Here is a 14,322-nt window from a genome sequence, read left to right as displayed (position 1 = left end):
GGGATCATATCCATCAACGAATCCGTTTCCGATCTTCGATTTCTTTTCGTTAGCAAATCAAATACTTTGTGCTGTTCCTCTCTCTGATAAGAGAATGTGATCATCTGTCCTGTGATGCTGGGGCACAAAATGGCGAATGAATCCAGGTCGTGCGGCATGATCTGCTGACCGCCCCCAAATCAACCCCGCGCATAGTCGTCATCCAGTCCGGCGAGGAGTAGGAGTAGGAGGAGGAGGAGAGGAGCCAGAGATGTCTTGCTGCGGAGGCGCCGAGGAGGACAGCTACGGCCCGCCGGCCAACCAGGCGGCTCCGCCACCCAATGCCAACGCCCCCGGTACGGTACAAGTCATCGTGTTCGCGTAACGCACACACGGGTTGTCGATCGATGAGCTCGATCACGTCACTGATCTGACACCTCCGCCGCCTCCTTCTTGATCCATGGATGGATGCAGGCAACAGAGGCGGGCCGAGGGGGCCGGGCGCGCCCAGGCCCGGGGGCCCCGCCAAGCCCGTCAGCATCGACGTGCCCGCCATACCCTTCGACGAGCTCAAGAAGATCACCAACAACTTCAGCGACCGCGCCCTCATCGGCGAGGGCTCCTACGGCCGCGTCTACAACGCCACGCTCAGCGACGGCCGCGCCGCCGTCATCAAGAAGCTCGACACCAGCGCATCGCAGGACTCCGACTCCGACTTCGCCGCGCAGGTGGGTACCTCGATCACCGTGCATCATCTTCTTTCCTTCAGACGACAACGCAAGAGTCCTTATCGTTCATCCTCCTCCCTAACGCTGCCTGTGTTCTTGCTTGCCTCGATCGTCTTTACGCCGTAGATAGCGATGGTCTCCAAGCTCAAGAACGAGTACTTCCTCGAGCTTGTGGGGTACTGCTTGGAGGATGGCAACCGCATGCTGGCCTATCAGTTTGCCACCATGGGTTCTTTGCATAACATACTACACGGTGTGTACGTCGTCTCCTCTGATTTCACTAGCTCTGATCTGCTGAGACGGCATATTGATTCCAGGATTGTTGCGCAGGGAAGAAAGGAGTTCAGGGTGCCGAGCCCGGTCCGGTCCTGAACTGGTTGCAGCGAGTGAAGATAGCTTACGGAGCGGCGAGAGGGCTAGAGTACCTCCACGAGAAAGTCCAGCCGTCGATTGTGCATCGAGATATTCGGTCCAGCAACGTTCTTATATTCGACGACTTCAGCTCCAAGATTGCTGATTTCAACCTGACCAACCAGGGGACCGACACCGCTGCCCGGTTGCACTCGACCCGTGTGCTAGGAACGTTTGGATACCATGCCCCAGAGTAAGACGATGCAGAATAACATTGGCTAACAATTTGTCGCCCTGCTTTTGTAGCATTAGCCTCACTCAAATTGGTGTTTGAATCATTTTCTCAGATATGCTATGACGGGCCAAATCAACCAAAAGAGTGATGTATACAGTTTTGGTGTGATTCTCCTAGAGCTACTGACAGGAAGGAAACCGGTCGATCACACCATGCCAAAAGGGCAGCAAAGTCTTGTTACTTGGGTAATATCTTTTGCTCATCCCCTTCTTGAAACTCATATGCAGAATGCCAATCTCCTGATGACTCTGAATGTCTTAACAATCGCGCGAGTAGGCCACTCCAAGGTTGAGTGAAGATAAAGTGAAGCAGTGTGTTGATCCCAAGCTCAACAACGACTACCCTCCAAAGGCTGTCGCAAAGGTACACAAGAAAAACTTCTCACGCATGGATCATCTGTTTTCAGGAATGCATTGCCAGATATGCTACAGGGACTCACTGATGTTTTTTCATTTTTTAGCTGGCAGCTGTTGCAGCGTTGTGCGTTCAGTATGAATCCGACTTCCGACCGAACATGACCATCGTCGTGAAGGCAATCCAGCCTCTTCTAAATGCTCCCAAACCAGCCGCTCCAGCAGCGCCACAATCCTGATCAATCGGATGAGAGTATTAGTCTTGCACATTGCTGATTCCTGAACTTGGTTCCCCTCTGTTTCTGATTGCAAATGTATGTTTTAAGGAACCACGCATCCTTGCTCCATCAGTCCAGCGCCTATGCTTCTGTAAAAAGCCACTTATCTGCCAGTACTGCAGGATACATATAGGGGAATTTTGTAAAATGTTAATCTGGTACGCTGGATTAGCGTGTTTTTTTTGTATGTCTCGTGAGTGTGACATAACATGTGCATTTTTTTTGCAAGTCAATGCTGTTTCCAGCTAGAAAATTGGCAAGACTTCCACATCCTTCTTATCACATAGAAAAGAAGAGCCCGCTAAGTACCAACTGGTGTGTTGAATAATATGTGCAATTGTCCTGTTACACGCTTACACCTTGGTATGTTCAACTGCCCTTTCCTGGCTTCCTTCTAAAACACTTGACAAGCATTGCCCAGCACATCCTTTGATATGACACCATCTGAGTTCGATCACGGAGAGGAGGGCAATCTTGCAATATTTCCAGATGAAATACAGCCAGAGACACAAGAATGAAACTAAATCAGAGCAGGAGCCCATTGGCTGGTTTTCATAATATAGTTGCTTGGATCTATGACGAAGTAGAAACTCGTCAGAAAGAGCAAACTCTGTTAACTTCAAAACTAGCTTATGTAAATTCAAAACTAGCTTTGCGACTGGAAAAACTACTACATATAGTGAACATGCAGTCTCAAAACTTAGAAGCTCATCAGCTGTTCGCATATTGCCCTAGTGCGTTGCAGATGCGACCAGATTACAGCTGCTGACCGATGCGTAAGGCTCATGTTCACACTACAAAAAAAAGCATGCGACCAGATTACAGCTGCTGAGGGTCAATGTTTGAGCACTTTCTGATTTCAATCCAAGAAAATTGCCTCCCAGTAGCATTTCAACACTGTAATAGAATAAGAGGAAGGTAAAACCAGGTCAGCAAAATGGCGAAAAGGATAAAAACACACGAGTTTTTCCTTGAAGAAAAAAATGTCAGTAAATTTTGAAAAGTAATACATGCTGTAATGAAGGTTATTCCTACATAACGTAAGAGGATTGACTACTGAGTCAGTGATTTGTTACTTGATTCCTTAGTCCTTATTGATTACCCAGAAACTATAGAGATGTCTTGAAATTGGATCATAATGGCAGAGGTGAACATACTGTGCCCTTCCCTCAATAGTAACAATAAATAAATAAATAAAGGTTCAGGTTAATTCCTAGCAACTGTCATAATGCATAATAGATATCATGGGCTGTTTTGCTCTATGCCAGTTAAGGTACAATGATACACAGACACAGTGTCATCATATTTCAGTGGAAGAGAAGCTGATTCTGACAGTTTAATATGCCTTCCAGCCCAAGCAGGAAGAGCATCCACTGAAAAGTGAGGTTTTGAATCACACTTCTGGCTATTGGCTAATTTTCATAGTTCCAGAAATCCCATGGGAAATGGGAAATCTGGATGACTCATCTTTATTCAAATCTTATATAACAAATGCATTCAGATTTGGATCTCTGGTTCCAAGCAGTAGCTAAGTTGTAAAATTTCTTTTACTCAATTTGCATTTAAACCTGAGTCAACCAACTTTATAGAATTGCAAAGGTACCTACTATGCCAAACATGATGACATGCACAAGAAATAAAAGAAGCTATGCCAGCAATTTTCTAGTCATTTTAAAAACGGAGTAGGCTCTATGCTGAAAATTTGTACTCATCCATCCCAAATTATAAGTCATTCCAAGAATCTTGGAGAGTCAAAGTATCTCAAGTTTGACCAAATTTATATGATAATAAAATAACATTTATGATGTCATCTAAGTATCATTAGATTCTTCATCAATTATATTTTCATAGTATACCTATTTGATGTCATAAATCTTTATAATTTTCTCTATAATTTTGATCAAACTTGAGATGCTTTGACTCTCCAAGATTCTTGGAATGACTTATAATTTGGGATGGAGGGAGTAAAAAGGAACTCACATGCTAATAAGAAAGTGGAATCATTTAAGATATCACAATTGCGCTGTCAAGAAATTCCCCTGCCAAAAGATGCACAAACACATAATCTCATGTTTATGCACACCAGCCAACTGATCATCACTAAGTTTGTGTAGGTCCATCTAGCATCTTAACGGCTCCTTTCTTCATAAATTTCTTATTTACAACTCCTCTAGAGCACAATTCACCAAGCAATTCTCTTGCCTCCTTTGCCAAGCCTTCATAAGCCAATCCTTCAATCAATATGGTGTAAGTCGATTCATTTGGCATGCAGCCATTCGATATCATGTAAGAAAACAGGTTAATAGCATTGTATGTTTCACGCCTTTTGCAGAGCCCAAGAAGAATAGCATTATACAGCACTGCATTGGGCCTTATGCCCATATCTTGCACTTTGCAAAATGTTGTGATCGCCTCCTCAATTCTATCTTCCCTACAGAGACCAGAAGCTATTGTTGAATATGTAATGATGTCTGGTTGGAGCCCTTTGCCGATCATCTCATTCAATAATTCTAGTGCTTCCTTTGTTTTGCCAGCCTTAGTAAGGCCATCAATGACAGTGTTGTAACTAATCAAAACAGGGCTACAGCCTTTGTCCTTGAGTTGATGAAGCAAATCAATAGCAACATCTACTTCACCATTGCGGCATAGAGCAGTAAGCAGAGTGTTGTACGACACGATATCCGGGTAACAGCCCCTGGACACCATCAGATCCACGAACGCCATTGCTTTATCCATCTTCTTTTGCTTGCAGAACACATGAAGAAGTGGGTTATAACTCAATGAATTAGGCGTGCATCCATACTTGGGGATCTGCTCAAGAACTTCCATTGCGGGCTCAACCAATCCTCTACGGCACAAGAAACTGATGAGCATATTAAATGTTACCACGTTCGGAGGGCAGCCCTTCTGGGCCATCTCAGCCATGAGCTCCTCGGCGTCTTCCCACCGTTCCGCAGTGAATAAGCCCTTCAGCACAATGTTGTAGCTAACTGTGTTCGGCTCGCACCCATACGACGGTAAGTTCTTCAAGAATTCCATTGCGTCGTCAACCCTGCCTTCCTGGCAGATACCATTGACGACAACATTGTAGGTGACAAGGTCCGGGGCGCACCCCTTGGCGCGCATATCGTCGAGGATCTTCATGGCCTGCTTGTACCCGCTCCTCTTGCAGGTGGCCTCGAGCAGGATGGTGTAGGTGACGACGTCGGGCACGCAGCCGCGGCGGAGCATATCGTCGAGCACCCCGAGCGCGTTGCTGGTCCGGCCGCGGCCGCAGAGGCCACGGATGAGCGTGTTGTAGGTGTATGCGTCGGGCTCCACGGGCATGTCCGCCACGAGCCTTCTCGCGGCGTCGAGCTGCCCGGCCCCGCAGTAGCCCGCCACCATGGCGTTGTAGGCCATGACGTCGGGAACGCACGCGCTCAGCACGCGGCGCGCGTCGGCGGTGCGGCCCGAGGCGCAGAGCTTCTTGATGAGCGCGGCGCAGGGCCCCGCCGCGGCGCGCGAGGGCGGGTCGTGCCCCGCGAGGGAGTCGACCAGGCGGAGCGCATCGTCGAGGTTTCCGCGGCGGACGAGCGTGCGGAGGCGGTCGGTGGCGGAGGTAGCGGAGGCGGCGCGGTGCGGGGTGGCCGCGGCGGCGGCGGGGGATGCGGCGACGCGGGGGACGAGGTGGAGGTGAGGGGTCCTGGGGACTGGGGACTTGGGCGGCGCGGGGAGGGAAGGGTAGGAGTGGGAGGAGGGGAAGGTGAGGAGGGCGGCGGACATTGGGGACGGCGGTGCGGCGGGCGTAGGCGCGGCGGCCATCGGTGTCGGGCGACGCGGAAGCGGAGCCAGCGACGATAAGGTCGGTGCAGAGCGAGTCCAAGAGACTGGTGGGTAAGGGTAATGCGTGTTATGGGCCTTATTAGACAGCGTTAGTGGGCCTTAGTTCTAGTGCGACTAAGGCGATGGGCTTGAAACTGTGTCATTGTCTCACTAGGACATATCGAAAGTTGAAACTGACCAGACGATGGGCTTGAAACTGTGTCATTTGTTTTCGTCACAATGTGGTGGGCCTGTACCTGCTCCGAAAAAGTTTTTCTTACACAAATAGAACAAAAATCATTATGTACGTTCTTAAATTTTTTTCGTCTTTCAAAGCAGCTATTTAGCACCCTTCCAGTAAAAAAAATAGGTTTGTTTTGAAAAGTAGTCCGAAAATTTTAAGACATTTGCATACATTTTAGAGCAGCAATTAACGATCGAAGTAGTGCATCGATATACAAAAAGTACAAAGCCATATTCTTTAATTTATACCCAGAGGGAGTACGTGACAGTACGGAGTAGAGCTATCATCTCCATCGTGTTTGTGAGGACAGTGTCCAAAGACCAAAGCTCCAAATCGGCCAGTGTTAACGGCTTTCAGGTTCCGCTCTACCATAAATTTGTCCGTTGGGCGGTGGAAGCAGGACAGGGGAGGGGCTCCGTCAGCAGGAGGGCAGATCGCCATCAGGACAGGGAGGTCGAACCCGCCAGCGCAGCGGCAGCCATTCGTTCCCCCGGACCAGCACCAGCAAGGAGACAGCGCAGGCCTTCCCCACACGGCGCGTCGGGCGCGATGGCGACCGGCGCCGCGCGGCACCACAAGCTGGAACCCAGAACCGTGTTGCGCTCATAACTCCATTGCCCGTGTCCACATCCGTTTCCAGCTCCAAGAACAGGCGGCCTCCACCTCCAGCTCCAGCTCCAGCGCAGCCGATGCCTCCCCCATGGCGCCGCGAGGCAGCGAGTCCCCGAGAGCTCGGGCCCTGACCGTCACCGCAGCCGCCCTGCTCGTCCCGCTGCTTCTCTCCTCGCTTCCCCTGACCGGCGCTGCTGCCGGCTCGCCGTCCCCGGCACCCGCGCCGGCGCCGCCGCTCAGCCACCCGCCCCAGCCGAGGCCGCAGCATGCCGTGCCCGGCAGTAGCAAGCCCCGCGGCGCCACGCCACAGCCGGGGCCGCGACACCGCGCTCCGCCTCCGCCGCGCCGTCCTCCGCCGGTGAGGTCGGCGTGGTGGCGACGGCTCAACTTCGGGGAGAGGTTCGGGATCGCGCTCGCCGGCGTGGCCGTCGCAATGCAGGTCGCGCTCGGCGCGTTCCTGTGCGTGCGCGCGCGGCAGCTGCGCCGAGCGGCGGCCCCGGGCAAGGCCGAGGATCGGGTGGAGCAGGAGGAGGCGGCGGCGGCGGCTGCGTCGTCGTCGACGCCTGCGTAGTAGCCGACCGGCGCGCGCCGCCGCCGGTCCGCCGGTGGTATCCGGCCGAGACCGAGAGGAGCGACCAAGCGGGCGTGCGCTGCACGTTCTCGTGGTGATTCCTGCGGCCTCCATGGAGTGGAGGATGAATGGTTCGTGCGCGGTCGCCTGCACGGTTGTTGGGTGAGCTGACGGGGGAGCATCACCTGCTGGGTTCTTTGCCTCTCCACCCATGGCACCGTACAGTGTCCGGCTGCTTCTGTATAGTTCGCCGTCCTTGCGCGGGGCGCGGTCTGTGAGGCATACTGCTTAAAGATGTACAGTACTGAATTGGTTTTGTCCCCCAAACCTCCTAGCTTCCAGTCGCCTGAAATTGAGGAAGCTTCCAGTCATCCGCCGTTTCTTTTTTTTTGACGCTTCTGCGCGGAGGGGGCTCTTGCCGATATAGATGTCCATTCGGGCCGCCCGATCCGGTCCAGCACGGGCCCGGCATGGCCCGTTCGTTTTCGTACCGGGCCTGGCCCGTCACGGTAACCCGTCGTGCCGTGCCGGGCCAGCCCACGGGCCGTGGCAACGGCCCATGCACGGGCCCGTGAGACCTTTTTCGTGCCGGGCCGATCCGAAAAGCCCGGCCATTTTTACGGGTCAGGCCAGCCCACAGCCCGTCAAGAGGAAAAAAAAACTTCACCTCATAAGGGTGAAACACTGATTCACAATCTAAAATTTTCAAGTTCATCAAACATTCAAAAATCAAAATAGAAGGTTAATCAAGTGTTGGCATAATCACACATGACACATTCATCACATGGACACAATCACACAGTGACACAGAAAGTCAGAAATCATAATAAAGGAATTATTAGAGCTGTTAACACTTGATCTATGTGATCAAGTGTTGGCTGCCTCATTAAAAATATTCCTATGTAAAAACTCACCCTTGTGAGAAAACCCTAGGAAGGGAAAAAGAGTACAACCAGCTCAAGACTAGTTCAATTCAACATTACAGTCTACAGACATTGAGAGTTTGAGACACACACAGACATAACATCTTTGAATAACTGGTCAAGCCAACACCAACAGGCATTCACGCAACACCGCAACAGTCCAAGTCCAACAGGCAACAGGCTTCAGCTTCATCCTCCAGCCCTCCAACAGTTCAGCTTGCTCCTGGGGTAGGCCTAGAGGTGCACAACAGGCCAACAGCATTAGTGTTTGCAATTGAAAGTGTTTAACAAATGAACAAAAGATGAGTTAGTAATGGACTTACTAACTAGCTTGGCTTTCATCCATGTCTGGGTAGAGGCTTTTGTAAGTTTCCTCCAGTTCATTGACCTCCTTCTCAACATCATGTTGGGCCCTTGCATCTCCCAACTCACAATCCTTGAGGCAGGTTAGCATCTCCACCGTCTCCGGCAACAACTGTCGGCGCCGCTCCTCAATCACCCTGCCAGTTAGACTAAAACAAGATTCCGAAGAAACAGTGGAAACTCGAACAGACATAACATCTTTAGCAAGTATGGAAAAAATAGGATAGGATAGCTTGTGCTCATGCCACCAACTAAGTATGTTGAAGTCATCGTCATAGCAAGTAATAGTATCACTGTCCAAGTAGGATGATAGCTCTGAAGTAGGAGATATATGAGGTGTAGATGAAAGAACAGGAGAACCACATGAACCAGGACCACCAAAGATCTTACCCCATGCTGTTCTTTTCTTACAAGTAGCAGCTGAAGGTTGAGCGGGCCTTTGCGATCGAACTGCACCAAACTTGTTTTCATACTTGTTAAACAACTTATGTAATTGAGTTCTTACCTCAGTGAAATAAGAAGAGTAATCAACACCAACTGTTTGAGAAAGAAGTTGGAGAACGTTATGAAAACCTCTCACCTTGGCTCTAGGATCCAAAATGAATGCAAAGGAATACAACAGAGGTATGTTCTGCCAATACTTGAGAAACTTAAGCTTCATGGGAACAACAATATTTCTGAGCAATGGATCAGAATCTTGGCCATGCAAATGGTCAGCAATCTCAATAATATGATGCAACATCAAAGGACTTGTTGGATAATAAACACCAGATAAAGCAACAGTGGAATCATAAAACATTTCAAGGAATAGCAAAATTTTCTCAGCAATTACCCAATGATTTTCAGTCAGAAGTGGCTGGCCATTGTGCACATAATGATCAGAAATAAAGACAGAAAAGACAGTCTTATAAGGTAGTAGATGTTTGAGCATGAGATATGTAGAATTCCATCTCACATCCATATCTAAACCAAACTTACGAGGGTGTACCCCCTTGACAATGCAGAAGTTATGGAAAGCTGCAATGCGTTGATTAGAAGAGTTCAAAAAAGAGATTGCAGTCCTAAAAGCCTCAAGATAAGCCTTGATCCTCTTCAAACTAGACTTGACTATGAGATTGATAATATGACATGCACAGCGTTGATGCAAAAGACCAACAAGTGTTTTATCAGAATTAGAATCAGAATCAAGAGGTTCAGGATCTGGACCTAGATAACCAACAAATTTGGGAATAAGTGTGGACATGGCAAAAGTATTAGCAGAAGCATTGTCAAGTGTGATAGAGAAAATTTTATCCAGTAAACCAAACTCAGAAACAACTTGTTCAATACGCTCAGCAATGTTAACACCAGAATGGGAGCAATCAATCAACCTAAGAGCAATGACTCTCTTCTCTAATTCCCAATCAGCAGAAACAAAATGTGCAACAACACTAAGGTAGTCCTCCTTGGCATTCCCTGACCAAATATCAAAAGTAAAACAAATAGAAGAAACATGAGACTTCAAAGTATCAAGAAGAGAAAGACAACGCTCGGCAAAGAACTTGGCAAGATCTCTAGAAGTGGTCTGTCTAGAAACTTTAGCAAAACAAGGGTTATGAGCACGCTGGATGTACTCCACAAATGCCTCTGTCTCACCAAAGCCTAGGGGTAGATCAAGTCTAGCAATCAACCGGCACAATTCTTTGCGAGCAAGATCGGGCTTGTATTCCCAATTAATAATTGAGCCATCAGAATGGAATTGCAGTTGCGACTGAACAAGAGAAGAATGGTTTTGTTTAGCCAAGCACATCTTCTGGTGCCGGAGCAAATGGCCAGTACCAGCACAAGACCGGCCAGTAAGAATGTGAGAACAATGACATCACTTGGCAGCGTACCTTACCTTCTTCCCGTTGGCACCTTCCTGGAACAACTCCTCAAAGTCATTCCAGGCAGCAGATCGCCGCTTCCCCTTGCAGACACTGGTGCCCGTTGATGTAGTTGGGGTAGAAGATGGGTAGAAGATGGGGTAGAAGGTGGAACAGTACCTCCGGCACTGGCAGCATTCACATTGACGGGAGCAGCAGAGCTACCGACGAGTGGCACGGCTCCGGCAGCCACGTTGTCCTCATCGTTGCCTGGTAGAACAGAACAAGAAGAGGATCAGGAAGACAGGAACAACAAGATGATCAGGAGAACAAGAACAAGAAGAGGATTAGAAAGAAGTTACCTGGCAGGCCACAGGCCCTTAGGTCGTCGTTGATGGTGTAGTTCTCATCCATCACGATGACCTCCTGGGGCAGGCGGCAGCCGGGGGCCGGGGTGTCCCTCAGGTGTCAGGCCTCAACCGCTCCATCACTCAACGGCGCGCGGCACCCGACGGGGCGACGGATACCTGCAAGAAAAATAGGAGAACAAGATCAGGAACAACTAGAGGATCAGCAGAACAATAAGGGGATCAGGAGGACAACAAGACGACAGTTACCTGCGACGCCGGAGCCCGGAGCAGGAGAAGAAGACAGTACCTACAAGAAGAGGATCAGGAAAACAAGAACACGATCAGGAGGATCTACATCAGGAGAACAAGAAAAGGATCAGGAGGATCTACATACCTGCGACGCCTCAGCGGCTCAGCCCGGGCTGGAGAGGACGACGGGAACAAGATCAGGAGAGCAAGAAAAGGATCAGGAGGATCTAGATCTAAGGATCAGGAGGATCTAGATATAGATCTAGATCCAGGGTGGCGGGACGGGAGGAGTCAAGGAGCGGGGAGCGGAGGAGTCAAGACGAGGAGGCGGTGCGCCGGTGCCGGTGGCAAGCCGGCAAGGCAGAAGGCACCAGGGAGGCAGGGAGCCAGGGAGACGGTCAGGCCTCAGGCGGAGGCGCGGACGTGGACACGGACGCAGACGCAGACGCGGAGGAGGTGAGCCGGGAGCGGAGGAGTCGAGGCGAGGAGGCGACGCGCCGGTCGCTGTTGGCCGTCGCCGGGACAGGAGGAACTGAGGAGGCAAGGAGCCTGGAGCTCAGCGGAGGAGACGAGGAGGCGAGGAGGCGGCGGGCGGAGGGGAGAATGGGGTAGAGTTTGCGAAGGTAGGGGGGCGTGGCCGGCCGCGGGGGGCTTATATATGCCCCTCCTCCCGACCGTTGGTGGGCTGCTCCGGCTGCTGGGTCGGCCTGTTGTTTGCTTGACGGGCCGGCAACGGGCCGGGGGTGCGTTTTCGTGCCGAGCCGTGCTGCCCGTCGGGCCGAGGCAACGGCCCACGCCCGGCACGATGATGCAGGCCGGGCCAGCCCAAGTCCGAAGAGTTACAGGCCGGGCTAGGCTAGGTACGGGCTAAAAATACGGGCTTCGTGCCGGGCTCTCGGGCTGCGGGCTGCATGGCCAAGATTGCTTGCCGATAGAGATACACCGAGAGCCCCCTGCCCGCGCGCCTTATCCGCTCGAGTAGTCGAGTCGCTCGACCGTGAAAAAAAACATTTCCATTTTACTTTCTTCGCCTGTCCACTTAGCCTCCTTAGCTATTCCACGTCTAAATGGGTAATTTCATGTCTAAATGGGTAGAAGTTATTCCATATCAGAAGGTACCGATGGAAGAATCAATTCACATGATCAAGACTATAATATTTCCCAGGTATGGAGTGCCAAGAATATTGATCAGTGATGGAGGATCGTATTTCACGGAAAAGGTTTTGGCAAATGTCTATCAAAATTGAGGATCTACAGCCTATCATCCTCAAACAAATTGACAAGCAGAAACTTCTAATAACAATTGAAGGATATCTGGAAGAAGACGGTAATCAAAGAAGGGAAAGATTGGTCAAACAAGCTAGATGGAGCATTATGGGCATAGAGGACGACTCACAAAACACCTATAGGTATGACCCCGTATCGATTCGTCTATGGAAAAACATGCCACCTTCCCGTTGAACTTGAACATAAAGTCTATTGGGCTATAAAGGATGATGAATCGTGATGTTGATGCTGCAAGAGTAAAAAGAAGAATTTAGATCAGTGAATTGGAAGAGATGAGACTTAAAGCTTACCACAGTGCAAGAATTTATAAGGAGAGAATAAAGAGGTGGTTCGATAAAAGGCTTCACAAGAAAGAATTTAAAGAAGGAGACAAAGTGCTACTGCTCAACTCTAGGTTCAAACTCTTCGGTAAAGGAAAATTGATGAGCAAGTGGCACGAGCCATACGTGGTTCTTTCTATATCACCTACCGAAGCAGTGACAATCATGGACACCAAAGGAGATCAATATATTGTGAATGGACAGCGACTAAAGGTATTCTTAGAACTTGACGTCGTGCCTATCAATTATGTTGACGTTTACACTACAGAGAAGGAACGAACATGTCAAGCCTGACAACACTAAAATAGGTACCTTGTACATACTCTGTCTTAAATTTTTGTTATTTTCTTTCAATTTTTTGTGTGGGACTCAACAAATTAGATATATTTTTAGACGTGCGTGCTGCCACGAAAAGTTGGGAGGCAGAGGGGCTGAAAACCCCCTTGGCTGATCGGCCCAGTAGGCCCCAGGCCGATCAGCTTGGGAGGTTCTTGCCTTCAATTCGGTTCCCCCTTTCCCATCTTTGATTATGACAGAATATGAAAGTGAATTTTTATGGGAAAGGGCGAGGAAGTTTTTGGAAATATGTGGATCCTTGGCCAAGATTCCAAAGGTATATAATGAGGAAAATTGGAGCTCAAGTCTCACATCTACACAAGCAATTCAGATCCACACAACCAGAAAAAAGTGCAATGGCGACATTCAGGAGCTCGGGAGACGAGAAGGGGCTGCAGCCGGCGAAGGAGGAGGCTAGACCTATCAGCCTAACCTCCCCAAGCCGATCGGCACCGCCCCCTCCCTTGGCTGTCGCCTTCACCCGTCACATGGAAGTCAAGAGGTGTGAGTTGGGTCCCAAAACTCTGCCAAGGACTGCTCATAACGCTCGCATCAGCGTTGGAGGCAAGGCGCCGTCTGGAAAGCTCGCGGATCGCAAGTTCATCATCCTCTCAAGTGATGATGAAGCAACCAAGAAGAAGAAGGAGGTCGTCGTCGCTCCCACAAGATGTTCAGCAAGGCTCCTTGGGATCAAGCGCAAGAGCTATGTGGAGAAGATGCCCGAGTATTCGCCGGCTGACTACTGAGGTGATAGCGATTGGAAGGATTATAGGAACCCGGATCGTGGGGTGTTGCAGCCCATGACGATGAAGAAGATGCCAACACGAACTAGGATTGGGTTGACAAGATGAAAAAAAGCGAGGAAGAGCACCGCCATCAAGACAAGGGCAAAGAGAAAGATCTAGAAGACGACGAACCAAAACTGGAGGAGCATGATCGTACGTGTTGCACCGCTTGCAGGAAGAACATCCACTACCTCTTCAACACCGTCGACGACATCATGGAAGCCTTGCAAGCTCTAGATCAAAGAGTAGAAGATAATGATCGCTGTCAGCAGGATGACTTCAAGTTCTTGCAAAGGAACGTGAGGAATCTCTTCGAGATGTATGGCAACATGAGGAAGAACAAGGCTCATGGCAAAGGAAGCAACAACCGTCCTGTGTGCAAGCAGTGCGGGTAGTGTCACTAGTGCGTTTGCGAGCGTCTCTCCCTTTGTACTTCATATGGTTATCACGAGGACGTCGTAGATTTTAAGCGGAAGGGAGGGGGGAGATCGTCGCTCGTATGAGCTTTTGGATCTAGTTTGGTCGAGTCGGGTTGTGTGAAAGTCTAATTTAGTGTTTTTATTTCAATCAAAAGTAGATAAAGTAGTAGTCTTCTTAAACTTCTGGAAGACTTAGGCCTAGATCGCGCGAGTGTTTTTAGTGTCTACTTT

At 49.8% G+C, this 14,322-nt stretch overlaps 4 protein-coding genes across 4 annotated transcripts; 2 read left to right on the top strand and 2 right to left on the bottom strand.

The window, feature by feature from the left end:
* The first annotated feature begins 207 nt into the window (after positions 1-207).
* Positions 208-2,138, top strand: LOC117863001 (probable protein kinase At2g41970). The gene is made up of 7 exons (XM_072293577.1): positions 208-335; positions 454-707; positions 834-960; positions 1,038-1,311; positions 1,406-1,538; positions 1,630-1,716; positions 1,814-2,138. Exons 1-7 carry the CDS (start codon positions 251-253, stop codon positions 1,943-1,945), a joined length of 1,092 nt encoding a protein of 363 aa, XP_072149678.1. The 5' UTR covers positions 208-250; the 3' UTR covers positions 1,946-2,138.
* A 361-nt stretch (positions 2,139-2,499) lies between these two features.
* On the bottom strand, positions 2,500-5,853 carry LOC117862994 (uncharacterized). The gene is made up of 2 exons (XM_034746557.2): positions 3,965-5,853; positions 2,500-2,881 (listed from the first exon to the last, which is right to left on the bottom strand). Exon 1 carries the CDS (start codon positions 5,786-5,788, stop codon positions 4,085-4,087), a length of 1,704 nt encoding a protein of 567 aa, XP_034602448.1. The 5' UTR covers positions 5,789-5,853; the 3' UTR covers positions 2,500-2,881; positions 3,965-4,084.
* A 616-nt stretch (positions 5,854-6,469) lies between these two features.
* LOC117844697 (uncharacterized) lies at positions 6,470-7,586 on the top strand. The gene has a single exon (XM_034725454.2). The coding sequence runs from the start codon at positions 6,733-6,735 to the stop codon at positions 7,213-7,215; it is 483 nt and encodes a 160-aa protein (XP_034581345.1). The 5' UTR covers positions 6,470-6,732; the 3' UTR covers positions 7,216-7,586.
* An 874-nt stretch (positions 7,587-8,460) lies between these two features.
* LOC140221657 (zinc finger BED domain-containing protein RICESLEEPER 2-like) lies at positions 8,461-9,951 on the bottom strand. Its single transcript, XM_072291392.1, has 3 exons — positions 9,082-9,951; positions 9,007-9,038; positions 8,461-8,650 (listed from the first exon to the last, which is right to left on the bottom strand). Exons 1-3 carry the CDS (start codon positions 9,742-9,744, stop codon positions 8,461-8,463), a joined length of 885 nt encoding a protein of 294 aa, XP_072147493.1. The 5' UTR covers positions 9,745-9,951.
* Between the last annotated feature and the right edge of the window lie 4,371 nt (positions 9,952-14,322).

This window comes from Setaria viridis, chromosome 1 (assembly GCF_005286985.2).
Source record: "Setaria viridis chromosome 1, Setaria_viridis_v4.0, whole genome shotgun sequence".
Classification (NCBI taxonomy): domain Eukaryota; kingdom Viridiplantae; phylum Streptophyta; class Magnoliopsida; order Poales; family Poaceae; genus Setaria; species Setaria viridis.
This window is presented reverse-complemented; position numbering and strand designations above follow the sequence as displayed.